Source organism: Macaca mulatta, chromosome 4 (genome assembly GCF_049350105.2).
Source record: "Macaca mulatta isolate MMU2019108-1 chromosome 4, T2T-MMU8v2.0, whole genome shotgun sequence".
Lineage (NCBI taxonomy): Eukaryota > Metazoa > Chordata > Mammalia > Primates > Cercopithecidae > Macaca > Macaca mulatta.
The window spans coordinates 68,829,977-68,856,994 of NC_133409.1; the positions used below are offsets into that span (position 1 = coordinate 68,829,977).

Genomic DNA, 27,018 nt, shown 5'->3' on the forward strand with positions numbered 1-27,018 from the left:
TCCTCATGAAATTTGCCTTCTGTGGGGAGAGTAAGACAATGAATAAATGCATATATAGTTTCCAAGCTGTCATAAGAGTGAGAAAGAGCAATAAACAGGGCAGGAACATAGAGGGTGCAGAGAGAAGGTCTGTGGAGGGGACATTTGAGCAGAGAACAGATCACGCACAGGTTTGGTGGGTGATATGATAGAGCCAGGGGTGGTGGCCAATAAGAAGCATGAGGGGGATACCGCCCTAAAACTAGGGACATCAGGGAGAGCTTTGTCAGGGAGGTGAGGAGCACATTCAGCCTGGGCAGATGGGTGTCTTAGTCCATTTGTGCTGCTATAAGAAAATACCACAGACTGGGTGATTTATAAAGAACAGATATTTATTTCCTCATGGTTCTGGAGACTGGGAAGTACAAGGTCAAGGTTCCGGCATTTTGTGTCTTGTGAGGGCCTTCTTGCTGTGTCCTCATGAGGTGGCAAGGATGAAAGGTCAAAAGGGGAGAGGCAGCTCCCTTGTACCTCTTTCATAAGGCCACCAATACACTTATGAGGACTCTGTCCTCGTGGCTTAGTCACCTCCTAAAGGCCTCTCTCTTAATACGATCATATTGGCGATTAGGTTTCTACAGATGAATTTTGGGAGAAACATTCAGATCATAGCAATGGTAATTTCCATTTGGGTTGCTTTAAATTTGAGGTGATTGCAGTCATCCAGGTGTTAGTGCCCCCTGAGTAGGCAGTTGGACATACGTGTTTACCTCCCACTTATTGGGGCTTGTTAATGGGAGCAATAATTGAATTTGCTGCATAGAGAGTTGGAGCAGGACCCCCATGGAGATGGTTTCCACTGTTCTCTTCCCATCCCTGAAGTCAGGGTGTGCCCTTGGCCATAATTCCTTTGGGAAATTGCTGGAACCATAGTGAGCCAGTCCTCCCTTCTGTGTTTGTGGTTCCTCAGCAGACAACAGAAGGCATTGACCTAGGTGCTTTATTCCCAGTAACTCACTCAGCCCTCCCAAACACACTCACACACAAGCACCACTGATCATGCTGCAGATGGAGAAGTGGAGGTACAGAGATATTCAGTAACTTGCCAAGGTCACCCCGTACTTCAGTGGCAGAGGGTAAATTTGATCTAGGCAGCTGAGATATGGGTTTGTGCTGGTGACCACAATACACTTGTTCTCAAGCTAGAGGCTCTCCCAGTTGCTGTCTTCTCATCTTCATCCTCTGGGCACTCTGGAGGGCATTTCCTGAGGGAGGCTGGAGGCCCGGCCAAGGTGCCTCTTAATGTCAAGAATATGCTTTCTCTTTGGTTCTTCTGTGGCACCTCCAGGAGGTCACATGCATGCCCTTGGTCAGCCATTTGGGATCAAAGTTCTTCACCAGAACCCTGAATAACTTAATGATGGTAGAATGAGAATGCCTAGGGTGCTGGGCATGGTGGCGCACACCTGTAATCCCAGCACTTGGGAGGCTGAGGTAGGAGAATTGCTTGAGTCCAGGAGTTCCAGACCAGCCTTTGCAATATAGGGAGACCCTATCTCTACTAAAAGCAAAAAGCAAAAAGCAAAAACTACAAAACAAAAAATTTAGCCAGGCATTGTGGTGTGCAACTTCCAGCACTTTGGGAGGCTGGGAGGTGGAGGATTGCTTTAGCCTGGGAGTTAGAGGCTGCAGTGGGCTATGATCAAGCCACTGTACTCCAGATTAGGTGACAAAGCAAGACCCTGTCTCAAAAAAAAAAAAAAAAAATTTAAAAAGAAAAAAACCCAGAATATCAAGGGTATCAATAACCACCCTGGAGTGTGCCATTAAGATGAAGGAGAACTGGGATTCATGTTCATAAGTGCCCTGAAGGCTGCCAGCAGTGATTTGAACAGTGGGCTTTTTGCAAGAGTGAGTCGCAATCCTTTAGTGGGTTAGGACTCATTTTAGTATGCTGGGACCAGCATTCTTTAAACATAAAGACACAGAGTAGATTGAGTGGGAAGTGTCAGAGTATATCACATGAAACATGGGTGATATGGTTTGGCTTTGTGTCCCCACCCAAATATCATCTTGGATTGTAATCCTCGGGTGTTGAGGGAGGAACGGTGGGAGGTGATTTGTTCGTGGGAGTGGTTTACCTCATGCTGTTCTGGTGACTGTGATTGAGTTCTCACAAGATCTGATGGTTTTATAAGTGTTTGGCAAGTTCCTCCTTCTCCCATTCTCTCTCCTGCTGCCTTGTCAAGAAGGTGCCTGCTTCCCCTTCTGCCATGATTGTAAGTTTCCTGAGGCCTCCCCAGTTATGCGAAATTGTGAGTCAGTTAAATCCATTTCCCTTACAAAAACTACCCTGGTCTCAGGTAGTATTTTTACAGCAGTGTGAGAACAGACTAATACAATGGGTAAGTGTATGTGTGTGGATATATATTTGGGTCATTGCATAAAATGTATTTATTGTGGTTTGTAGTTTTAAAAAATGTTTGAAAAACATTGGGCTTGAGTACTCTTTACTGTGCTGGCCACCCATGACATATATATATATATATATATATATATATATAGTAATGTTTTGTTTTCTCATGAATTGCTATATCTATGTACTGATATACTTTAAATATAAAGACATTTGTGGAGTGCATTGGCACTGTATGTGGTATGCCACAGATCTGAAGCTCTGGCCTTAGATCTGCTTGAGGTAATTATTTGAGGGGTCTGTGGCAGGTAGGTGGGAGTCAAAGCTGCAGGAAGTTGGAGCTCTAGCAAAAGCACCTGGGGAGGCTGTGAATGAGCAAGGAAAGAGCCCAGGGCAGAACTTGGTAACACCTACCTTGAGGGCAGGGGTGTAGGAAAAAGAGCTCACAAAAAACACTCACTGTGATGCAATAGATAAAGAGGTAAGAGGAAAACCAGGAGGGTGATGGTACCCGGAGCCAAGACAGGAGAGAGTTTGAATAGTGAGGAAAGGTTCAAGATTGTTAAATGTGGCAGGAGGTCAAGTTTTATAAGCGCTAAAACTGCACCTGCGCTTGAGCAACACAGAGCTGGCTGGTGACCTCAGTGAGGGCGCAGGGCTCCACAATGAGATGGGAAGACCTAGAGACATGGGGGAAGGGACACTTCTTCCAGAATGTTTGGTGGTAAATCGAGGAGCACAAGAGGCCATTGGCTAGAAGGGAGGATAATTTGCTCCTCTAGAAACAAATTTGAACCTAGTTTTTCAGAAGGAGACAATATACCCCACATGTTAAGCTTATTGAAATGGGCAGAGATATGTAATCTTTGTTAAAAGGGATAGATAAAGCCATGGATTTTTTTTTCACCCATTTTTCAACATGTCTGAACAGTGAGGTGAGACCTTCTGTTAGTTTCTGAGACAAAATTTGAGACTTGCAACAATGATGGCTGTTGCTTTTTTTTTTTTTTTAATGCAAGCAATGGCAAAATTATTTTGGAATTACGATCCTAAATTGATCCCAGCCTGATACAATCAAAGGTCCAGAATTAGAGGGAGAAAAAATAGAGGGTGAAACAGTAGCCAAAAGAAAAACTTCACTGATCTACTGTCAACAGCTGTGCTGTTATCGCTGTAAAGAACAATGAAATACTGGAATGAAAATGGAAAATGCTGTGGGTAACCAATGGAATCCCAAAGGACAGAATAAGTTTCTTCAACATTTGTAATGAAAACCAGACTGAAAATTATTTTTGATTTGTCTTTGCTTTATCAAATCTTGGAGAGAATTTGGATATAGGCACCTTATCATTTGACATTTATTACTCAAGATAAGAAGATTATGTTCAGGTTTGTGGGCCTCCGGGATGTAATTATAACATTGTCAAAGTGGATTACCAGGTGTTGCATAATTATTGTGACATTTAAGGAAATTTGCATCTGAGTATAAACATGTGTATTTAATTGTTTTCCTGGGGGTGACAAAAGTTCTAGGACTCCTGATTAAGTCATCCATCTTGTCTAACAACCTTTGGGCATAAAGACCATATTCAGAGATAAAAGAGCTATATAATTCCTAAACAAACAAACAAACAAACAACTTCGTCCAATTCAGGAAGCAAGTAAAACATACCCAAGTTAAGAAAACATAAAACTAAGAAGAAAAAGATACTGGCAAATGAAACATCCTTAGGTTGCCCTCTCATAGCCGGGAGTAATTGCCTTCAGGTAAAAGTACATTCCAGACCATTCAATTCACTGAAAACTCTTCATTGTCTTAGATTAGCCAGCACCTAAAAACACTTGACTAAATAGGCTAGAAATAAAAATGTTTTCCGGCTGGGTGCCCTGGCTCATGTCTGTAATCCCAGCACCTTGGGAGGGAGGCAGAGGCAGGCGGATTATGAGGTCAGGAGATTGAGACCATGGTGAAACCCTGTCTCTACTTAAAAAATACAAAAAATTAGCCGGGCGTGGCATCGGATGCCTGTAGTCCCAGCTACTTGGGAGGCTGAGGTAGGAGAATGGCCTGAACCCGGGAGGCGGAGCTTGCAGAGAGCCGAGATCGCGCCACTGCACTCCAGCCTGGGCGACAAAGCGAGACTCCATCTCAAAAAAAAAAAAAAAAAAGTTTTCCTTGAACAAATGCATATATTGTTCTTGTAGATGAGAAATATCACTGGTTTTGCTGAATTTAAATAGCTATGTAAGGGGTCTCTGGACTAGGAAAAATTCCTTTATTCCTAAATATTTTGGCTTCAATATTTGAAATCTGCAAAAGCAGTATTTCTCTCTGTCAAAATGAGGCCATTACAAACCTAGAATGAAGTGTGTGTGTCTGGGGGTAGAGGAGATGATATGGAGTTCACTTTGAATATAAATTATGTACTGGGTGGAGCAAACAGATTTAAAGAGCGACCCTGGTTCAACTCTATTTGCCAGTCAGGGTGACTCACTTGAACATCTGAAGGCCAGCGTACCTGTGGAAAGAGACTATTTTCTGGATATTCTTCTGTAAGTGAAGATGCCTAAAACCCATGTCTTTTAGTATCTGTCATTTCTGGAGTTGTAAGGAAAAACTGAGTTTTAAGCATAAACGAAAAAGCATCTTATGCAGTGAGAAAAAAATTGACGTCAGAATTTCTCAGAAAGAACTTAGTGAATTTTTATAAATTATTTGATGTTGTCCTTGAGTGACTGATTTCATTGTCCAAAGACTTAAAGGAAGGAGTTGGAGTTCCCCAGACTTCGCTAAACTGCAAGATGGCAGGTACAATTTTTAAAACAATAGGTATTGTCAGGTCCCAGGGCCAGAATGAGGCAGAGATTTTATGTAGTTTCTCCTTTGTTAATAACATTTAAGCTGTTTTCGTTTTGATTTGCATTCTCCTGATTAGTGCAGTTGGTCAAAGCTGGTGCTAGCGGACTGAGCCAGATGTCTGGAGCCACACAAGCTGATTCTGTGTGGGAGACGCTGGAGCTGGTCCCGCCCTCCCTTCCCTTCCTCCTTGCAGACAGAGTTCCATTTTATTGAGGCGGTCACCCTCACCCTCTTGGCTGTGTGTTCGGGGTTTACAATGACCCACCCTAAAGGCAGAGGGGCAGAGGTGGTGCAGAGACTGGTCATCGGTCTCCAGGGGCAATCAAGGTAATTCGTCTCCCTTGTTCCTGATAGGCTGGGTGCAAAGCCCATCTTCTAAAGGACAGCTGGCCTCTTCTAGGCCAGAGATCCTTCAGCTTTGACTCCTTTGTAATCATGGCAGGAGTCCAGGGTCCACACCAGCCACCCTATTTCAACCCCTACAGACCCTTCCCCTTCACATTGTGAGGCTTGACATGTCCCTGTGAAGAGTCACAGGTGTGGAACACTTTGGGAAAATCCCTATTCAGGCTTTCACTGGAAAACCCCAGACTGAGGGAACAAAGGCGGTCCATCCTAAGCCTGAGTAGAGCAGAGCTGGGCACTGGTGGATCGCAGAGACTGAAGCGCCAGGAGAAACCTGCTGGTTACTTCCTTTTATTTTCTGTCTTTGTAAGTGTCAGTCTAGAACCCCACACAGGATCTTCCCCATCATAGGAAAGTGTTCTGAGGAAATTGACTTGGTATCTATTTTATCTCTGAGAAACTTCTTTGAGTAGCTGCCAGTAACCTTTAGGGCTCTTTTATTAAAAACAAACAAAACAAAACAAAACAAAAAAACCGTTCATGGCCAGGCACGGTGGCTCACACCTGTGATCCCAGCACTTTGGGAGGCACAGGCGGGCGGATCATGAGGTCAGGGGTTCGAGACCAGTGTGACCAATATGGTGAAACCCTGTCTCTACTAAAAATACAAAAATTAGCTGGGCGTGGTGGTGAATGCCTGTAATCCCAGCTACTCAAGAGGGTGAAGCAGGAGAATCGCTTGAGCCCCGAAGTCAGAGGTTGCAGTGAGCCGAGATCTCACCACTGCACCCCAGCCTGGGCGACAGAGAGACTCTGTCTCAACAAACAAAACCAAACCGTTCATAAAAGCCGCTTATTTGTATTCATTCGGACGTCTCTGTGGTTTCTATCAGTTCCTGTACAGGAATGTATTGTTATGTACAAGAAGAATATGTTAGTGTCTCCCTAATTTTTCACATGCAGTTTTCTGTTTACAACTTCCCTACCCACCTTATTGTCCTAACCCTTCTGATAAGCTCCTTCATGTGTAACTACTAGGCTGTGATGCTTTACAGTAGAGTCAGGCAGTGCTGTTGCCCTCCTGGGTGGAAGGGGCTGTTTGGAATGGGATTGAGAGAAAGCTGGCAGTGCAGGGGACGCAACGCTAGAAATGTGAAACCAGGGCCCTGTCGCTGACCCTTTTAGAGAAACGTTTACTGTCTGGATGCCCCCAGCCGCCTTGCCTGAGCGCCGTCACGCTTTCTGCCCTTTGATATGAAGATATCCTAATGCTCTGCCTATGATTAAGCAGATGCTTAGTAAGGAAAGAAAACACTGGTCTGGAAATAATTTCTCAAGCGCCGTGACTGCCTTATTGCACAAACATCGCCTCTTCGATGTTTCTCACAAGCCAGAGAGGAAGTGGCATCCATCGTGGCATGAATAGGAATGTGTGTTTGGAGCCGCGGGGCGGGGCTGGGAGGGGAGGGGACACTCCCCAGCCAACCGAGGAGACGGTGGGGCTAGGAAAACCTCCAAGGGGAGCCTGCGGCGCAGTCCTTTCCTGTGTCCCCTTCGCTGCGGGTCCTGCCCAGGGCTGCGCCAGGTGGAGGTCCCGAGAGGCGGCGCCTTTCCTACGCTCCGGGACTGCGGGAGAAGCGCGAGTTCCTGTCTCTGAGACTAGAGGCCACGTTCACCCGCGCAGGAGCATCTCCTGGCACCCTGCCCCACGCCCGTCCCTCCAGAGTCTACACACCGGCGACCGCCAGTGTCTAGGCGCACACATTTTCCACCCTGCGGAGACTCCCACGTCCCGGGCCCTCTCTCCCGCAGGCGCCAGATCCCGCCTCCGGTGGCTGGACTGAGAGGGTCCTCGGCGGCGTCTTTAAGGCTGCGGTCCCCGCCCCGCCGTCCTCCCCGCCCTCCTTCCTCCCGCCGCGGCTCCTCCCGCCTTCCCAGAGCAGCCGGGCGGCTGGGCGCGCGCTGCGCGGAGCAGGTGCCGGGGAGCCCTTCGCATGCGGTTGCCGGGCCAGAGGTGGTAGCGGCGCCGGGCGCGCTCCGCCCGCCCCTCCTCCGGGCTGCACTCGGGCTCGGGCGTGCGGAGACATGTCGGTGGCTACGGGCAGCAGCGAGGCGGCCGGAGGGGCCGGCGGCGGCGGCGCGCGGGTTTTCTTCCAAAGCCCCCGGGGTGGCGCCGGTGGCAGCCCCAGCTCCAGCAGCGGCTCGGGCTCCTCCCGGGAGGACTCGGCGCCCGTGGCCACGGCGGCCGCCGCAGGGCAGGTTCAGCAGCAACAGCAGCGGCGACACCAGCAGGGAAAAGTGACAGTGAAATACGATCGTAAGGAGCTTCGGAAGCGGCTGGTGCTGGAGGAGTGGATCGTGGAGCAGCTGGGTCAGCTCTACGGCTGCGAGGTACCTGGGCGCGGGGCTGGGAGGGTCGGGGACCTCTCTAGCTCCTCTGTGCCCGCGCAGGAATTCTCCAGGGCTCCAGCTCTGGGGCGCGCACGTCCCTGACTCCCGGGACCAAGTGCCAGGAGCGAGGCGCGGCGCCTTCTCTCCCCCGCGGTGCCCTCTGGCGTCGGGCTCAGCGGTTGGGACGCCCCTGTCTGGGTTCGGTTGCCGGCGCCCAGGCTCCCTTGGTGGCCGTGGGGAGGGCTGGGTCTTGTGGAGCACAGTGCTTTTCTCCCAGCTCCGGGTGCCTCTGGGCTCCAGCTGCAGCTGCGCAAAGCGGGACTCGGAGGGGCTCGCTCCAGCTGCGCCTCAGCAGCCGTTGGGGAAACAGCAACCAAAGAGAGCAGCGCTCACTGCTGGGATCCGAGCAGCCCTGATTTTTGTGGAGAACGAGCAGGGAAGGAAGGAAGCTGTCTCGTGGAAAGGAGAGGTTCTGGGGATCTCAGAGGCCCCCTTGGTTCCTGAAATTCCCCGTGAAAATCCTGAGATGGAACGCTTTCCCCTTTCTAGCCAGCCCCGACGGTGTCTCCATAATTCGTTCCTGCGTTATCAGAGCTGCACTCGTTGTGCTTTATTGAAGCCGTAGATTTTCCTCTCTAAGCTCAGTTATTCCAATTGATGGGCGCAGAACGAGCATCTGGGGCAACCTCGACGGGTGCCTCGGTGGAAGGGCGGGAGCCCTGTGGGTCCCCTGCGGGATCCCCGGATCTGCCAGCTTCAGGCTCCCAGCTCCCCTCTCCTGCACGACATCGTGACTTCCCACAGTCCAGGGATTAAGGTCATACACAAGTCTCAGGGACGTGTATATGTTTGATATAGGGATAAATATGTAGAATAAACTGGAGCAAAACGACTGAAGCCAAAATGATCCCTCATGAGCATCTTGAATAACAGTAATTAATTCTAAATGAAGTGTCCTCCTCTTAAGGGAGTGGAGTTTGGAAAGGGTGGAAGCATGAACGGGTTAATAATTAAGGATGTGGCTTCTAATCTAAAGCTAGGTTTGTGTTCATTCAACTGTTGTGCTCTTCAACAAAGATGACAACCAGATGAACTCAAAGGCTTTACCACTAATGTTGGGTATTCTGTATTTGACACATTTCATGGCGTGTTGTGAAGACACATGTTCTTAAACACCCTCATTGCACAAGGAAACAGCATACTCTTTACTACCAATGAATGATTATAATATAACGAAGCTCGACTGTATGACTAATGGGCTTGTAAAAATGTGTTGTTTCTCCAACCCAGCTCTTACAAAAAGCCAATTTAATTGCATAAATAAAAACTGGCAAACATAAGAAGTGCTCATGAGATTTTTATAGGAAGTTGGCAAAACTCGGTAAAGAAACAACATTATTTGATGTAGATAGGATTACTGTTGGATGAATGGATGTGCTCAGTCCTGCCTCTATAGAATACAGTTAATTTTCATTTATTTCATACTGTTTTTTTTTTTTTTCTCCATTTGGAGAAGATTTGAGTTAATAGAAAAAGTATTGTTGAAATTAACAATGCTCCAGCATGGCTCTTTGTGGGAGACTAATTAGACGTAGATTGGGAAACTAGAAAGAGCTCTTCCCCCTGAGTAGACTGATAAACAATATATTTTAAAAAATTCTTCAGAGTAATTAGAAAAAATGGAGGTTTGATTGTTTGCTGTGTGGAACATGTAGGTTAGGTATATATTTTAAAGGGTAAACATGAGCTTGAATCTTTTCCTTGTATTGTACTTTTCTTCTTGGGTTTTAAATCTTCAACCCATAGCAAACAGCTAGACATTTGAAAGGGAGATTTTTTTGTGGTGAAATAATACAAGATGCTATATGCTGCCTGCATGTTATTAATATGTGGCAAGTATTTCTCTTCAAGTTGTTTGTTCAGTCATTGTTGGCTGAAGGAGTATAAATCATTAGGAGGTTGTTGGCAATTTGTAATCACTGTGCTGGTGGTGTACCTCCATTTAATAATAAAGAAACATGGGCAAATAGGTAGCCAAATAAAGTCTTGTGTCTTTGCATCTATTTCTCTGCTGATAGGGCTCTATTTTTAGCATTGGGTTCTCTTGTTGAGTATCCTTTCTTTGTTGATAGCTTCAAGTATTTCAGCCTCTGGTTTGTGAATCAAGAAGGACATACCCTGGCTTGTAGCTCTGAACCTCATGCATATGAAGATTAGGAAATGTCCTTTTTACACTTAAAAGTGGTAATTCTTTCAAATGTTCAGCCCATGAAAGTGACACAGCCAATTTCCCAGGCTTCAAACTTCAAACCTGCCAAAGGCTTGAGTTATCTGCTGAGTTGGGGTAGAATATGAACACATCTTTAATTTCAGAAGAACTTGATCCAGGCAGGTCAGCAGTCAGATGACCTGACCTTTTCAGAATAGAAAATAATCTTTTGGAGCAGCATAAAGCAATGTATTTAAAAGGAAAGAGGAAGAGGAAAGAAGAAATACACAGAACCACTTTCTGTCTGTGGTTTTTTTCTGGAAGTATGCAGTGACTAATCAGTTTTGTATGAGAATAATGTCATAGGGGAATTTATTACCTACCTACTAGGTGACTAGGTGCTCTTCTAGGTGCTTTGGGCTAATTCATTTAGTCTTCACAACAACACTATAAAGAAGATGTTCTTTTTATGCTTGTTTAAATGTAAATAAAGAAATGAAGACTCAGGGAGGATTAAAAGGCTTCTTCAAGCTCATGTAGCTGGTGGGTGGGTTTGGGTTGGGGATGAACCCAGTCTGGAATCTGAGTCCACCGTATAACTGTATAACCAGGCCTGTCTGTACCGTGCAAGAGAACAAATGAAGGTCTACAGGGCATCTGTCTAAATGCTTACAACTTATGAGTTAAACTAACAACATTTGTATAAAATTTCTTCTATCCACTGATCTTGACAGCTACATCTTCATAATGACCTGGAAGGCTAGGTTTGCATTTTGAATTCAAAATGTAACTTCCCAGAGTCATGAGCTGAAATGCAGTTGGGAGACTCTGCCCTGGCCCAGGTTTCTTTCCTTTTGCTTCCCATCCTTGGTATAGTCGTACCTGGTGAAGGACACTGTGTCCACCTGCACGCCCAGTCTTGGTATGCACCTGCCACTCCTTGACCATGATGCCTCTGCACACACCAGTGGTGATGTCCCCCTTGGGCAGGACAGATCTGGGAGGAGCTTGTTCATGCCCCAGAAGCTACTTGGGATTTGAGAAGGGAATTCTGGGGACCTGGATCACAGACTAAAACCAGGTAGAGGGACACTGGTTCTGGATAGATGGGTCCACTTTGTCGTACGAAGTCTTCAGGAAGACAGGTTATGTGTGGCAGGAGTGGGGCCCGGAGATGTGGCCCCCTCTTACCTAGCTGAAGGGCAACATTATAAAATATCGTGCCAAACAGCCTTTTGAATACATAGATAAATGCTTTTATTGGATTCCAAAATGATTTGTTATGTGCTTATAGTTCTTTTCCATCTCATCTTCTCATGGGACGGCTTATACAGGTAAATTTTCAGCTAGGAATATGATTATAACGTAACTGTTAGACCAAATCTACATCTGTATCCACATTTAAGGATTTCTGTTTAAAGACTTTTTTTTATGTCTTCCAAACCCTGGTGGGTTTTTTTTTGTTTGTTTGTTTTTGTTTTTTTGAGATGAAGTCTCTCTCTGTCGCCCAGGCTGGAGTGCAGTGGCGCAAACTCAGCTCACTGCAACCTCCACTTCCCGGGTTCAAGCAGTTCTCCTGCCTCTGCCTCCCGAGTAGCTGGGACTACAGGCACGTGCCACCATGCCTGGCTAATTTTTGTATTTTTAGTAGAGACAGGGTTTCACTGTGTTGGCCAGGCTGATCTCGAACTCCTGATCTCATGATCTGACTGCCTCGGCCTCCCAAAGTGCTGGGATTACAGGCATGAGCCACTGCACCCGGCCAACCCTGGTGGTTTTTAAGAGCATTTGAAATCTGGCATAATATCTACTTTAACAAGTACTGCAAGATGACTTACTGGATAAGTCATATGAATATTTCCAAGTTTGCCCAGCATCAAGATAACATCTGTACTTCCAGTTTTGCAATTCAATTTGCTTTGGAAATAAAAACATGTTCCTGAGCTCAGATGATTGCAATGCCCGTAGCATCCTAGCCATAAACAAGCTTGTGTGCCTCGGGTACTTGCTGTGTTGTTCTGACTGTCAACTTAGTAGTCTTTCCCTTTGCTTCTAGTGTCTGCTTTTTATAAAATGGTTCCTGACTTACTACACCTTTCAGTCTACCCTGACTCCCCGTTACCCCCATTTTATAAAAACTGTCTTCTGAGAGATGTTAGTGGTGACACAGAAATAAATATCCTGTTGATTGCTGCCTGATACATCTGGATGTATAGATTGCTGCCTGACACATGGATACATAGAAACAGAGAGTCATAGGGCACCACTTAATCTTACTATGTATGCTAAGGAAAAATATTATAAAAGTAATCTGAAATACAATGTCATTAATGTTTAAATACAATGTTTTATTCCTCACTTTCTGAAAAATGATGATTTTCTTTTTCTTTGTTTTGAGACGGAGTCTTGCTCTGTCACCCAGGCTGGAGTGCAGTGGTGTGATCTGGCTCACTGCAAGCTCCGCCTCCCGGGTTCATGCCATTCTCCTGCCTCAGCCTCCCGAGTAGCTGGGACTACAGGCGCCCACCACCATGCCTGGCTAATTTTTTGTAATTTTAGTAGAGGCGGGGTTTCACCATGTTAGCCAGGATGGTCTCGATCTCCTGACCTCGTGATCTGCCCGTCTCGGCCTCCCAAAGTGCTGGGATTACAGGCGTGAGACACCGCGCCTGACGATGATTTTATTTTTCTAAATTTATTTCATAATGCATTTATGGGTTGTGACCTGCAATTTTAAAAATACTGCTTCTGAAAGGGAGAAGCCTAAACGTGTGTAATAGAGTTAGCAGGCACTGGCTGAGTACTTAGCATGTACTAGGCAAGGTTCGTGTAATCCTGGCAACAACCTCTGAGACCCATCTGAGACACAGAGAAGTTAAGAAGTTGCCCCAGGACTCTCAGCTGGGATGTGACAGAGCAAGGCTGTGGCCAGGGAGTCAGGAGCACCTTAGCGAATGCCCTGTCCTGCCTCCTGAGACAGGACAGAGCCTGGCACCTATGTGAACCCCATGGTTTGCGTGTTCCAGATGCTGTTGTCGTACCTTGTAAATGTGAGTGCATGTGGGGGACACACTGTCAGCAGGTTAGTTCTTGTACCTGGATGAGGCCTCTCCTTTTACGTGCAGGTCCTGGATTTCCATAGACTTTCTAGGTACGGTATCGCATCAGCCGGCTTTGCTACTTTATTAGTGACCAAGCTGGAAGGTAGAAGCTGCTGCTTAGAACTCGTCTTGTGGATTGTTTGGTAAATCCCCATTTGTTCAGGTATTTGAGGACAGGCTTTTAAACAACAACAAAACCCAAAAACTCCATAAACTCAACCTGTAAACTACTAAGGAGTAAATTACACATGCAAAAAGTCAGTAGATAAAGCCAGGCATGGTGGCTCACGCCTGTAATCTCAGTACTGACCGATTGCTTGAGGCCGGGAGTTGGAGACCAGCCTGAGGAACATGATGAAACTCCATCTCTACAAAAAATACAAAAATTAGCCAAAGATGGTGGCATGCGCCTGAGCCCGGGGAGGTTGAGGCTGCAGTGTGCCAAGACCACACCACTGTACTCCAGCCTGGGAAACAGCCTGCCTCAAATAAAAAGAAAAAAAAAAGTCAGTAGATACAAGAATTCTAAATTGCCAAAGGAAGAAAAGAAAACTGCTTAACACATTCCCTTTGGAACAGTGGTTAGGGAAATGTGGGGTGGAAGCAGTGGTTACAATGTGTGCTTTGAAGTGAGATGAACCTGAATTTACATGTGGCCCTGTCATTCAGTGGGGGTATGTGATTAGGCAATTTCCTTCACCCCTCTGAGCCTCACTGTCTCCATATATATATGTGTGTGTGTGTGTGTGTGTGTATGTGTGTGTGTATAGAAAGAGAGAGAGAGAGAGAGAGAGAGAGAGAGAGAGAGTGCGAGCCCAGGCTAGAGTGCAGTGGGGCTATCATGGCTCATTGCATCCTCGACCTCCCAGGCTCAAGTGATCCTCCCACCTCTTTTTTTTTTTTTTTTTCTTTTTTTTTTTGTAGAGACAAGGTCTCACTATGTTGCTTAGGCTGGTCTCGAACTCCTGGGCTTAAGTGATCCGTCAGCCTCAGCCTTCCAAAGTGTTGGGATTAGAGGTGTGAGCCACCGTGCCTGGCCACTTTCTCTGTATGTTGAAGGAAATCATCCTGGTGCCTTTGCAGGGCTGTCAGGAGGACTGACTGGTGAGACACCAAGCATAGTACTTAGGACATAGCACATCAGTGTTATTGGAGCCACAAGCTGCCACTAACTGTTGGTTATTCTCTGTGATGTGGAGAGAGAGGAAAGGGGGGAAGGAAAACAAGGTATTCACATCTATTTGGTGCAATAATTTGGAGAAGAGTATGTGGTTACTTTAGGGTCAGGGGTGTTGGCGTGTGTTTGAACTTGAACATGGGCAAATATTCTCTAAACTATTCCTCCTGTTTCTAGAGCCTTCCTCATTCTCTATGTTTCAGTGGATTTTTACGTATGTGTAGGGAAGTTAGACTGTAACAACCTGAAGGCAAGGAACTGTCTTAATTTTCATCATTTAAAAGTTCGTAGCAGGACACAGTTCTTCAACCCTTAAGCATTTGCTTGAATGAATGTAAAAGGATCAATGCTCAGCAAGTGTTTAAAAGTCACTGATGTTTTCGTATCTGAATTAGTTGGTGGTATTCCTTTATCATAGACATGGCTAGGGAAAAAGTCAATCTGTGTTTTTGTTACTATAGTCATATCACATTCTTGCATCCTTACAGCTTTATGTCAGTGCTGTTGGAAAATATACCTTTCTTCATTGACTTACTTGCTCCAAACGGAACTGAAAGGTGGTAATGGTAGCCAATTGACTTTGAAGTTTAGGTTGAGAAAATTCTTTTGCAAATGTGATCTTCCCTGAGTCCTGTCCACTGTCTTTTCCTTTGCTCCTAACGTGCCTGTGCCACACTAGTTCTGCTTGCTGTTCTCATCTCTGTGGGTACATGCGTGCTTTTGCTGTCTTCTGTTTGTCCTATTCCTCCCAGCCTAAAACAGCCTGGCAGCCCCTGGCCTCCCTCGCCTAGCCCACAGCTCTCTGCCAAGAAGTCTCTTTCTAGATGGAGGGAAGAATCAAATCTGAATTTTGTTTTCCATGTGCCATGTGCTTTGGCCACATGGTTTAGTTTGTAGTGCGCGCTCTTGCTCTTGTTTCCTGCACTGGTCTAGTTCAAGCCTTCACCTGCCTTTCCAAGGCACCTCCCAGTCTCCTCCTGTGCAAGCTAGACCAGCCACCCTCCAGGCACTTCATTCATGACACTCCTTTTTTGGCTGAGTTTTCAACCTCTCTGGCCCATTCATTTCAGCATATACACAAGTTGAAATCTTTCTCTTCTGTTTAAACCACCACCATCCCCCACTACCGCACAAATAGCTTCCCCTCCTCCGCCCTATATTCCCCCACCGCACGTGCCACCCTGTCTTCCTCCTTCCCTTACTATTTTCCCAGAAGATCTTTCTCCCCCCTAGGACACACTCCTCCTTTATCCACCACAAACTCATGTCAGCTCCAACTGACTTCCCTGAGGACCTTCTTGTTTCTCAATCCCATGGCCATGTTTGCACCTTTCTTTGACTCGACCTCAGCAGCCTTAGGCACTCCTCACCCTCTCCTTTTGTATCCCTGTCCCCTGGCCCTGTGGGCCATCCGGTCTCCTGGTCTACTCCTTGTGTTCTGTCTGCCCTTCCTGTCCTCCTTTCTGGGTTTTTCCTCTCTTGCCTGCTCTTCAATGACGACATTTCTCTGTCTTTGGGCCCTGGCTCTCTTTTCTGTTTTTTTTTTTTTCCTTCACTCCTGCGTGCTCTTTCTGGATGACAGGACCCTTCCTGTGGTTTTAGTTGTTGTCCATATGCGGACAATGTGTAACTCTGTATTTTTAGCCCTGATCTGTTTTCTGTGTGCCAGATGTATTCAGACAGCTTTGAAATGGACAGTGCCACATAGTACTCCAGAGAAACCTCATATTCAACTGGTCTGAAAATGTGTTTCTCATCTTCCTTAGCAAACCTGCTCCTCTTCCTCACTTCCTTCAGTGGGCGGCAGGTGCTGCTGTCCACAGTTGTTCCAGCCCAAGATTACGTGGCATGCTTATCTCTTGCCTCCTCCTTGCTGTCACACCCAGGAGTCACAAAGTCTTGTTGATGCTCCCACAGCTCTGGAATCTGAGTCTCCACTGGTCCCTGCTGCTGCCTTAATCCAGCTCCTTGTAACTTCTCACCTGTCTAATAGCAATGGTCACTGTAGTCCGGTTTCTTTCAAATTACGGCAACTACTCCTGCTACCGCACCCTCCACCACTGCTGCTATTGTTTCTACTACTTCTGGGACTAACCCAGCTCTCAGATGACAGCCAGGAGATTTATGCATCCTACCTCATACCATCAATCCTCCTAACAGCTTTATGAAGGAGATAGTATTATCTTCATGTCTTCATTTTTTGGAGGAAGCAGCTGAGATCTGAGTTGTCGCTTGTCCTTGTCCAAGGTCACACTGATTCCAAAGTCACTTAGCTATGATGTTCCCATTGCTCCTGATAGCTACATTGAAGAAGTGCTGATTGCAAACCTCGTCCTTCATGGGTGCTAATTTAATCCTTGCTGTAGCTCTGCAAGGTAGGTGAAGAAACTGAAGTACAGAGAGCTTGAGCTGCGGCTCCCCGTCAGAGGCCACATGGCTGGCAGGTGGCAGGGTCTCTGGTTCCTGGGTTGGGGCTCCCGCTCTGTCCCTGCTCCAGCTCCCCATGGTCCTTCAGAGCCACCTCCATGTGCTGCAGCTGGTGTGTTTTCTAAAATCCAGGTGGGATCTTGTTCCCCACAGCCTTCAGGATAAAGCAGGAGCCCTTTAGCACGTGACCAGGGCTCAGGGGTTTCCCTGCCCCAGTCTTTGGACTTGTCTCTGGCCACCCCTGGCCCTGCTGCTTCAGCTATCAGCTGAGTCCCTAAGGCAGCTCAGCAGGAACCCCTCTGCCAGAATCACCTCCACTCACTCCCCTGCCGCCACTTCCCAGCTGTCTAGCTCGCACCTGTTCTTCAGCCTGGCACTTGGCAGTACCTTCGCAGGAGCTTCTCTGATCCATCTCCTGCTGTCAGGCTGCCTCTGGGGCCTTTCCAGGGCCCCTCTTTCTGTAATCCTGTCTCCTACCCTCACTGCAGCCTCCTGCAGGCAGAATCTTGTACCTTTGCAGCCCTGGTGATTCTCATACACCCGGCTGCGCTTGGGTGTCCCTGCTATGGACTGAATGTTTGTGTCCCCCCAGATTCATAGGTTGAAACCCTAGTCCCCAGAGTGATGGTATTTGGAGGAAGGACTTTGGGGAGGTCATTGGTGTTAGGTGAGGTCGTGAGAGAGTGGAGGTCCTGGAATGTGATTAATGCCCTTGAAAGGGGAGGAAGGGACCAGAGCTCGCTTTCACTGCCATGCAAGGGCGCAGCATGAAAGCACAGCAAGAAGATGGAAGACGGCCACCTGTAGACCAGGAGGAGGATGCTGGCACCCTGATCTCAGACCTCCAGCCTCTAGAACGGTGAGACAGAAATGCTTGTTGTTTGAGCCACTCAGTCTGTGCTATTTATTTGACTGTCAGTGAGTGACAGTGGCTGCATCTTCTGGTTTCGTGATGTGCATTTCAGAAATGTGTTCCCAAAATTAAACACGTGAATATAATTTGGCTCTGCCTGTATTGAAAACCTGCTCTTTCACTGTCAACTTGAAGTTATGGTTCTTTTTCCTGGTTATAAATTATAACTATGGAGTCCTTTGAACATCTGAACTAAAAGGAAGTTGTGGCATAAGGCACAGATGTATGGGGTAATGAAAGTCTTCAAAGAAAGGGATCACGAGTTACTGCCATTCTCTATAATTTTAAGTCTTCAGCATGTCCAAGAATTTTGTTTGAACAGGAATTGCTTATTTCTATGCGAGTAGAAATGCTTGTGCAAGGAAGTAGCAAGTGCTTTTCCATCTGTGGATAATACTCGGAGCAACAGGCTCACACAAGTCTTCATAGAACAAGAATGAAAGCCTGGATTCCTGCCTCTGCTTAAAAGTTAGGGCCAATACATTCTCACCAGGTTTTTCTTAGTCAGCACTGGCATTTTGGAAATCTGTTCCACTGAGTAAAAGCTTAGAAAAAAGAGAAGACCAGAGCGTAGGTGGGTCTCTAAATAATCACTTTATGGTTGAGGAATAAAGTGATTAAGAAACAGCTTCTTCATTTTGAAAGAATCCATGGGGAAAACTGTGGAAGGAGCTGTGGAGGGCTGGACTATTCATTCACTCACTCATTCATTCACTTGTTCAACAGATAACATAGGGAAGGAAAGGGGTTATAAGAAGCTTTACCGCTTTTAAACTGTGTCAGGGAAAAAATAGAAAAAGTCAAGGAATCCTTCCCATTATGACAGAAGAATGGAGGAGACTATAGGATTGAAAGCTCTTTGGGGCAAGGACTCTATCCTGTTCACAGCTGTGTTAGTGTATTCAGTACAGTTATTTAGTACATAGTGACTGCACATGTCTTTACTCAAAGTCTGCATTTAGGAAAGGATATGATAAATTCACTGACATTATAATGCAAATGACTAAAAACAATTTAGTTATCTTTCATTTTAATAGGAAGTCAGATCTTAAGTAAGAGAAAGTAATCTCTTAAGAGCTGGGCTTCAGAAATGAATAAGCCAGGGCAGGATGTATGCTTTGTGGCTGTGGGAACCTTGCTGGCAACTATGAGATTAATTCCAGTCGGCTGTTCCCAGTGTGAGGTAGTGGGAATGGCCCTTGCCTGTGAGTTCCGTCTTAGTCGGGCCACTGCTGACCAGCTAGAGGAGCTTGGCAAGTCACAGAGTTTGTTTTCAGGTTTTCTTTCTTCATCTGAAAAAGATGAGGGAGGTCTGGGGCTTTCCAGCTCCAACCTTTAGACGTTCTATGCTAAAGCCAGGGCTGCACTGGCGAAAGTGAGATGTATCAAAGAAAGAGTGATATTGAAAGCAGGAGAAATAGAAGTGTCTTCCCCTTCAAGGCAAACCTGAGACAAGGATTAGACTAGTTCACCAAAGGGCCATCAAATTTGCAGAGCTAATTTCCTGTGGCTGAAGTGGGAGCGTATCCATCCTGCACTGGCATGATGTCTTGTGTGAGTGGCTTGGATAGGGACTAGAATGTAAGGATTAGTTTAAGAACTTTTTAAAAAAATCATCTTTTCCTCTTCTGAAACCTCTCCTTAACTACTGGCTTTCAAGTTAAGTTTGGAATCTGACAGCACAGACACTTACAGCCACCGTAGCTGCTTTTTCTTTGCATTTAATTGGGTTAACCTTTAAGAACTAGCATGTTTGACTTAAGATTTTAGGCATATAACCTATAATATTGACTTTGGGGGGTGCTTTTCTGTTCTTATTATTTGTCCTTTATCTTGGCACCTCCTAATTAACTAATGGTGGTATTTATTTTAACTTGAGGGAGGTTCGTTTTGAGATATGAAATGAGCATCTGAGAGGGAAAATCACAGCAGTTTTCAGGAGTAAAATTGAACAAGGTGAATTGTACAAATTAGCCTGAATAAGAGCATGACTAAATCTATACTGAGCAAATTACTTTCTATTGGGGAGTTTATTCCTGGAGTGTCACTTTATAGTTAGTTTTAGGACTAATAAGAGGGGATAACAAGAAAAACTTAAGATTTTTTATGGACAGTTCTGGCAGGAAGTGAAAAGCAAAACTTACTCTTTGTAATATTTGTTTGGTATAATGATAGAATCATAAAGCACCATTGGATAATCCCATTTGACCCGCATAAAGACTCTGTGACATAAGTAGTTACTCCATTTTAAAATGAGAAAACGGGGAGGCTCCAAGAGTCTTAGGAACATGCCCAAGTTTAAACTGCCTTGCTGTTTAAAAGGCTTGCTTCCTGGAAACTGTGAACATCAGTTGCACCATTTCCCCCCAGATACCTTCCATGTATTCTAGCATGTTTGGCCAATAGATTGAGCAAATCTTTTTTGTTTGATTTACTTGATACATTTTCAAATATGCTTCATCTTAGTTGAACAAGTTATAGGATTCTGTTATTTCATAAGTGAACCATTTACAGGAGTCAGCCATTTCTTAAGAAAAATGCAAATCCTGGCTGGGCGCGGTGGCTCACGCCTGTACTTCCAGCACTTTGGGAGGCTGAGGCGGGTGGATCACTTGAGGTCAGGAGTTTGAGATCAGCCTGACCAACATGATAAAACCCCGTCTCTACTGAAAATACAAAAGTTTGCCAAGTGTGATGGTGGGCGCCTGTAATCCCAGCTACTCGGGAGGCTGAGGCAAGAGAATCGCTTGAACCTGAGAGGCAGAGGTTGTAGTGAGCTGAGATCACACCATTGCACTCCAGCCTGGGCGACAGAGTGAGACTCTGTCTCAAAAAAAAAAAAAAAAGAAAAAGAAAAATTCAAATCCATTATCTCTGAAGTAGACACCCCAGTGAGTGAGCTACGTCTTTCCTTCTTTGCCAGGTTTGCATGGGCAGTTGGTCATGGAGTCCTTGCGCTCTTGGTCTATCTATTTAGATGGAATTGGCTCCATGCTGAATGCCTTTTGAGGTTAAAAGTTAGAAACTGTCTTTAAATAAGCCAAGGGATACGAGTGTATATTTTATCTTACATATTTGAAGGCAGCAGATATTATCACTGACATGGCAGAAGTAAAGTAATGCTTTTCCTAAGTACAATGTAAAAAACTATTAATAACTTGGTTTGCTTATGCTAAATGATGTTTTTGCTCAAGTCCTTAGCTGCTGCCGCCAATCATCTATTAATATTTTTCTCTTATATTTATATGTCAATAGTGCAATTGGCAAAGCCCATTTCATTCATTTCTGCTAATATTAATGGAATTAAATCTGTTTCAAGCCAGGTAGGTGAGGTGTTGAGTTTCAGATTGACAGAGGTGGCTTTTCTGTTTGGTTCTTATGAGCTAATACTCTACATAACAATTCAAATTAGTCAACTGGTTTTTCTCATGTTTGTGTTGGGTTGTGGCCGCTCTCTGACAAGTCAAAAGAAAATGAGTCATTGATTTGGTGCTAAAACATGATTATGCTTGCTATAATGAAAGCACCCTAGAAATATTAAAACTAAGAAAACAGCACGTACTATCTCTGTTAGACAAGTGCCTTTTGTTATGTTAAAATATTCCATTTCTTCATCAAAAAGAAAAAACTTTTTTCATAGGATATCTTTTATATCCTACGGTTCAGCATTTACTAATCTTACACCAGAAGCAGTTTACATGGAGAGATGTTTAGATAGTGAAAACTTGTCTGTATTATGGAAAGGTTGCCACCTAAATTAGCCAGAGACTCCAAAGCATTTAGCTGCCAGTCATGCCTTAAACCTTGGGAACATCCCATGTTAGACTTAGATTAAGAACCCTTTTAGGGGTTCAAAGAGGTGATGGGCTGTATTCAATGGTGAATGATCCCAAGGTTGAGTTAACTCATCACTCTGAAGAACAAAATGAGGAATTAGTTTACTTAGTTAATTACTGACACCTTACTATAAACTCTGAAGGAGGGCAAAGAATGAGATACAGATAATGTATAAAATATTTAGTAAAATGAAATTCTCATGTCAGCTGTTACAACCACAACTCCAAGGATGTGAGAGAGTGTGGTCTACACAGGAGGGGTGGAGTGGGTGTGGACCTCAGCCTTCTGCTCCAGGAGTCCATGCTTGTGAATGTCTTCCTACCTCTAGCGCCACTTTACAAAATCAAAACAAACAGAAAAGCTCCTAAGTATGGCTTCTTACTGGTGGTGGGAAAAAGTTTGTCTCATTGTCTCATTTCAGAGATACCTACTGGTTACACACACAGGTTCTTTTCACATCCTTTATGCCCTGATTGAGAGGATGTCTTAGTCCATTTTGTGTTGCTGTCACAGAATACCTGAGACTGGGTGATTTATCAAGAAAGAGGCTTGTTTGGTTCATGATTCTGGAGGCTGGGGAGTCCCACAAGCATGGCACTGAATCTGTTTGGCTTCTGGGCTTCCAGGGAGAGTCTCATGCCATGTCATAACATGATGGAAGGTCAAAGGGGAAGTGGATACAGGTGAAGGATCAAAACAGACCCTGGCCTGGTGGGAACTAATCTGTCACCTCCAGAATGAATCCAGTCTCACAAGAGCAATAACTCACTCACTGTAGTGAGAACTGTGCCAAGACACCTAGGCCCAGAAGGTGGAGTCTCTGTGACCCAAGCTCTTCCCATTGAGTTCCACCTCTTAAAGTTTCCACCTACCAACATTGCTGCACTGGGAATTAAGGTTGCAACATGCCTTTTGATGGGGACATTCAAAACGTAACAGAGACGTTGCCTCCTAAGATAGACCCTCCCATCTTCCTGGGGTAGGGGAGCTGGCTTGGTCTGTCTAGAAGGATGAGCAGGCTGCCCACTACCTACCTTTATTAAGAGTGATTGTCAGTCATCATTCCTTGGCTAACTTTAATTTCCACTTTTAAATGATCTAATCCTTTCAGAGAAATTTTGAGGATTAATAATATGAAAAACCATCCCCCTAAAAGCTCAGAATATTTATGAAGGTATTATTAGCAACATCTACTATAATTTTGCTATAACTAATTCTGCCTTGTTAATCTGTGTATTCAAATTTAAGGTTGTTCTTTGACCCAATGGGGGGCAGAGGCTTATGAGATTTTTTTATTATGGAATATTGGTGGAGTTTCTACCTTGATTGCAAATTTGGTCACACACCAGGTTTTATGAATGTAAAATAATCTAATCAACACTCCAGAATGAAAACTCTTGTTGGATTGCTTCAAGAGAATTACTGTTCTGTAGTAGGAGCTCTATCACATTGAATTAAGTAATAATAGATAACATGTATTCTAGGTAAAACTCTTTTTTCATAGGGTATCTTTTATATGTACCTAAAAAAGAGATTCGGATGATACGTGGTAACTATTAGTAGTGCTTTTTAGTATAATTGTGGGTAATTTATTTTATCTGTTTTGTGCAATGCACATGTATTTCTCCTATAAGAGAATAACTTCAAAGTTGTTTTTTAGAAGGGGCGGGCATGAGTATCCCACTGTTTTATTGTCATGGGTGAGAAAGGGGCACAAGCCCTCTCCTGCCACAGGGCTTTACAATGTTTGGAATAGCTTGATTGGTGTTTTTTCCATCTTCTCTTTTTGAGGAAGATGGGTTTTAAATTTTTAAAAAATTATAAATAAGGAAGAAAAAGCCAGTAAATTTGTTTATATTAGATTCTTTATATTTTCAGAGGAAGCAGCCTTAACACTTTGGATAGAACACATAACACTTTGGAAGACTCCTTTGGTGTCTTCATTTTTGGGGAGCAGGAAAGACAGTCTCTGAGGATGAGGATGGTACCACCACCCACAGGACGGAAGGAAAGTTAAAAGGAAGGTTGGATCACTTTTCAACTTCCTTCTGGAGCCCAGCCCCTTCTAACTGCTCAGGGGCTGACTTCTGTATCATCAGCTGTTCCTTTGTTTCAAGAGTCATAGACTGTATATTGAAGATCTGTGCAGTTTGTGATATGTAGATTATACCTCAGTAGACTATTAGAACACAAATACACACAAAAGTCTTTCTCTCTCTTCCTCTCTTCAGCCACATTTGACAGAGAGATTGTCTATATTCTTTGATCGCATTTTATCAACTTCTGTGACCTTCTTAGCCACTGCTGTGTGGCTTGTCCTTCTTTTCCACCCAGAAGGTTCATGACCTCCATGTTGCTAAATTCCAAGTGCCTGTTCCAGTTTTTGTCTTGTGTGCTCTCAGCCCCCTCCCCTCCCCTCCCCTCCCCTCCCCTCCCCTCCCCTCCCCCCCACTCGCCTCCCTTCCCCCCTTTTTTTTGACGGAGTCTCTCTCTGTCGCCCAGGCTGGAGTGCAGTGGCGCGATCTCGGCTCACTGCAAGGTCCGCCTCCCAGGTTCACGCCATTCTCCTGCCTCAGCCTCCCGAGTAGCTGGGACTACAGGTGCCCATCACCACGCCCCGCTAATTTTTTGTATTTTTAGTAGAGACGGGTTTTCACCGTGTTAGCCAGGATGGTCTGAATCTCCTGACCTCGTGATCCGCCCACCTCGGCCTCCCAAAGTGTTGGGATTACAGGTGTGAGCCACTGCGCCCGGCCTGTGTGCTCTCGGCTTTCTAAGCCACTCTGTCAATTATCCGTCCATCAGCCATCCCAGCATCGGTCCATCCTTCCATCATACAAGGCACTGTCCTTCTGTCCCTCCTTCCAATATCCACCTACTAGTCCCTTCGTCTGTCTCTGCCAGGCATTCTTTTTTTTTTTTTTCCAACAAATATGCTTTATGTTTTAGATGGTTTTAGATTTACAGAAAAATTGCGAAGACAGAACACAGTTCCCATATATTCTGCAACAGATTTTACCTGTTAGCAACGTGTTAGAATTATACATCTGTCACAATCAATGAACCAATATTGATACATTATTATTCTCTAAAGTCCATACTTTATTCAGATTCTTTAGTTTTTGCCTAGAGTCCTTTTTCTGTTCCAGGATCCCATCCGGGACACCACGTTGCATTTACCTGGCATGTCTCCTTAGACTCCCTTGGCTAGGCCAGTTTCTCAGCCTTCCTTTGTTTTGGATGACCTTGACTTTATTGTGGAGTACTTATTAGGTATTGTGTAGAATGTCCCTCAAATGGCATTTGTCTGATATTTTTCTCATGATTAGACTGTGTTTATGGGTTTGAGGGAGGAAGACCCAAAAGGTAAAGAAACATTTTATCACATTCTGTCAAGGTACATCCTGTCAATATGCGCATTGCACAAAACAGATAAACAAAATAAATTACCCATATCGATACTAAAAAACACTACTAATAGTTATCATGTATCATTCGAATCTCTTTTCTAGGTACATATTTTATATATATATATATTCACCTGTTGATATTCACCTTGAGCACCTGGCTGAGATAGTGTCTGTCAGGCTTCTTCACTGTACAGTTACTCCCTCTCTTTCCACACTGTATTCTTTGGAAGAAAATCACTATGTGTAGCTCATTCTTAAGTAATGGGAAGTTATGTTCCGCCTCATTGTGTAGCTACATAATGTATATGGAATTCTTTTGCATGGGAGATTTGTCTCTTCTTCCTCATTTGTTTACTTAGTCTGCTTTATTTATGTCACTATGGATCATGGATATTTCTTGTTTGCCTTGGATTATAATTCAATATTACTTTATTTTGTGGCCCATATTATTCCAGTTTTGGCTATTGGGAGCTGTTTCTATTGGTTCTTGTGTTCCTTTGACATACCCCCATGATCATGTGTGTGTGTGTGTATTTAATACTTCTTTACTTTCTAGCACTACAATACTTGAGTACTTCTTTACTTTCTAGCACTATAAAATACTCATCTTGTATGTCTTCTGCCCCAGATTTAGAGCCAGTCATTTCTCCAAGGACCCCTGGTTCCTTTTATTAGAGATTGTTATTAGAAACCAAGATATGGCCAGGTGCGGTGGCTCGTGCCTGTAATCCCAGCACTTTGGGAGGCCAAAGAGGGCAGATCATCTGAGGTCAGGAGTTTGAGATCAGCCTGGCCAACACGGTGAAACCCCATCTCTACTAAAAATACAAAAATTAGCCAGGCGTGGTGGCATGCTCCTATAATCCCAGCTACTCGGGAGGCTGAGACAGGAGAATCGTTTGAACCCAGGAGGTGGAGGTTGCAGTGAGCTGAGATCATGCCATTGCACTCCAGCCTGGGTGACAGAGCAAGACTCTGTCTCAAAAAAAAAAAAAAAAAAAAAAAAAAAGGGCTGGGCGCGGTGGCTCAAGCCTGTGATCCCAAATCTTTGAGAGGCTGAGGCAGGTGGATCATGAGGTCAGGAGGTCAAGACCATCCTGGCTAACATGGTGAAACCCCGTCTCTACTAAAAATAGAAAAAATTAGTTGGGCGTGGTGGTGGGTGCCTGTAGTCTCAGCTACTCAGGAGGCTGAGGCAGGTGAATGATGTGAACCCGGGAGGTGGAGCTTGCAGTGAGCAGAGATGGCACCACTGCACTCCAGCCTGGGTGACAGGGTGAGACTCTGTCTCAAAGAAAAAAAAAGAAAAGTAACCAAGAAAACCAACATAAGGGATGCCAGGTGTACTTGTTGCTACTGAAATGCCATTGTTTCTAAGATCTCTCACATGACAGCAAGAAAAGATATATGTATATTCTAATTTGTGTATATATATCTACAAATATTTCCATATGTAACCATCAGCATCTATATCAAGCTAAACATCAGCTCATTTGATGTCTTCGATTCTAATCCATTACCACATGGGTCGTGCTAGTCCCCTTTCTTTCCCTGTCTTTAAACTCCTACTGCAACAGACACAAACCTGTGGTTCCCACCACCCGTAACCATTCCCTTAATTGTTCAGTTGTAGTGTACATGTACAGCAATATCAGAATTGTTAACTCAATCCCTATGGGAAACAACTTTATCAACTAGAAGATGGTGCTTATGTGCACTCCTTTTGCATTTGATTTTAACAGACTCTACTTATTTCTAGTTACTTCGGTTAGCACCCTTTTCCCCTATCCCCTTCAGTGAGGTTGTTGCATACATTTGTAATATAGATAGATTGTTTTATCACATTCTACATTCCATCCTGGGATCCCGCAATCTCCTAAATGATTTTTTAAATTTGTGTATATTGTACATTAAGATTCATTCTTTGTGGAATCAGTCCTATGGATTTTAACA

The 27,018-nt window shown here is 44.7% G+C and overlaps 1 protein-coding gene across 1 annotated transcript in view; it reads left to right on the forward strand.

Annotated features, from left to right (window-relative positions):
- Positions 1–7,536: 7,536 nt before the first annotated feature.
- The window catches only part of PPP1R14C (protein phosphatase 1 regulatory inhibitor subunit 14C), a 108,080-nt gene continuing 88,598 nt past the window's right edge, over positions 7,537–27,018 (forward strand). The window contains exon 1 of the mRNA XM_015137129.3: positions 7,537–7,991. Coding sequence (XP_014992615.1) covers positions 7,686–7,991 — 306 coding nt within the window. The 5' untranslated portion in view covers positions 7,537–7,685. The remainder of the gene's footprint in view (positions 7,992–27,018) is intronic.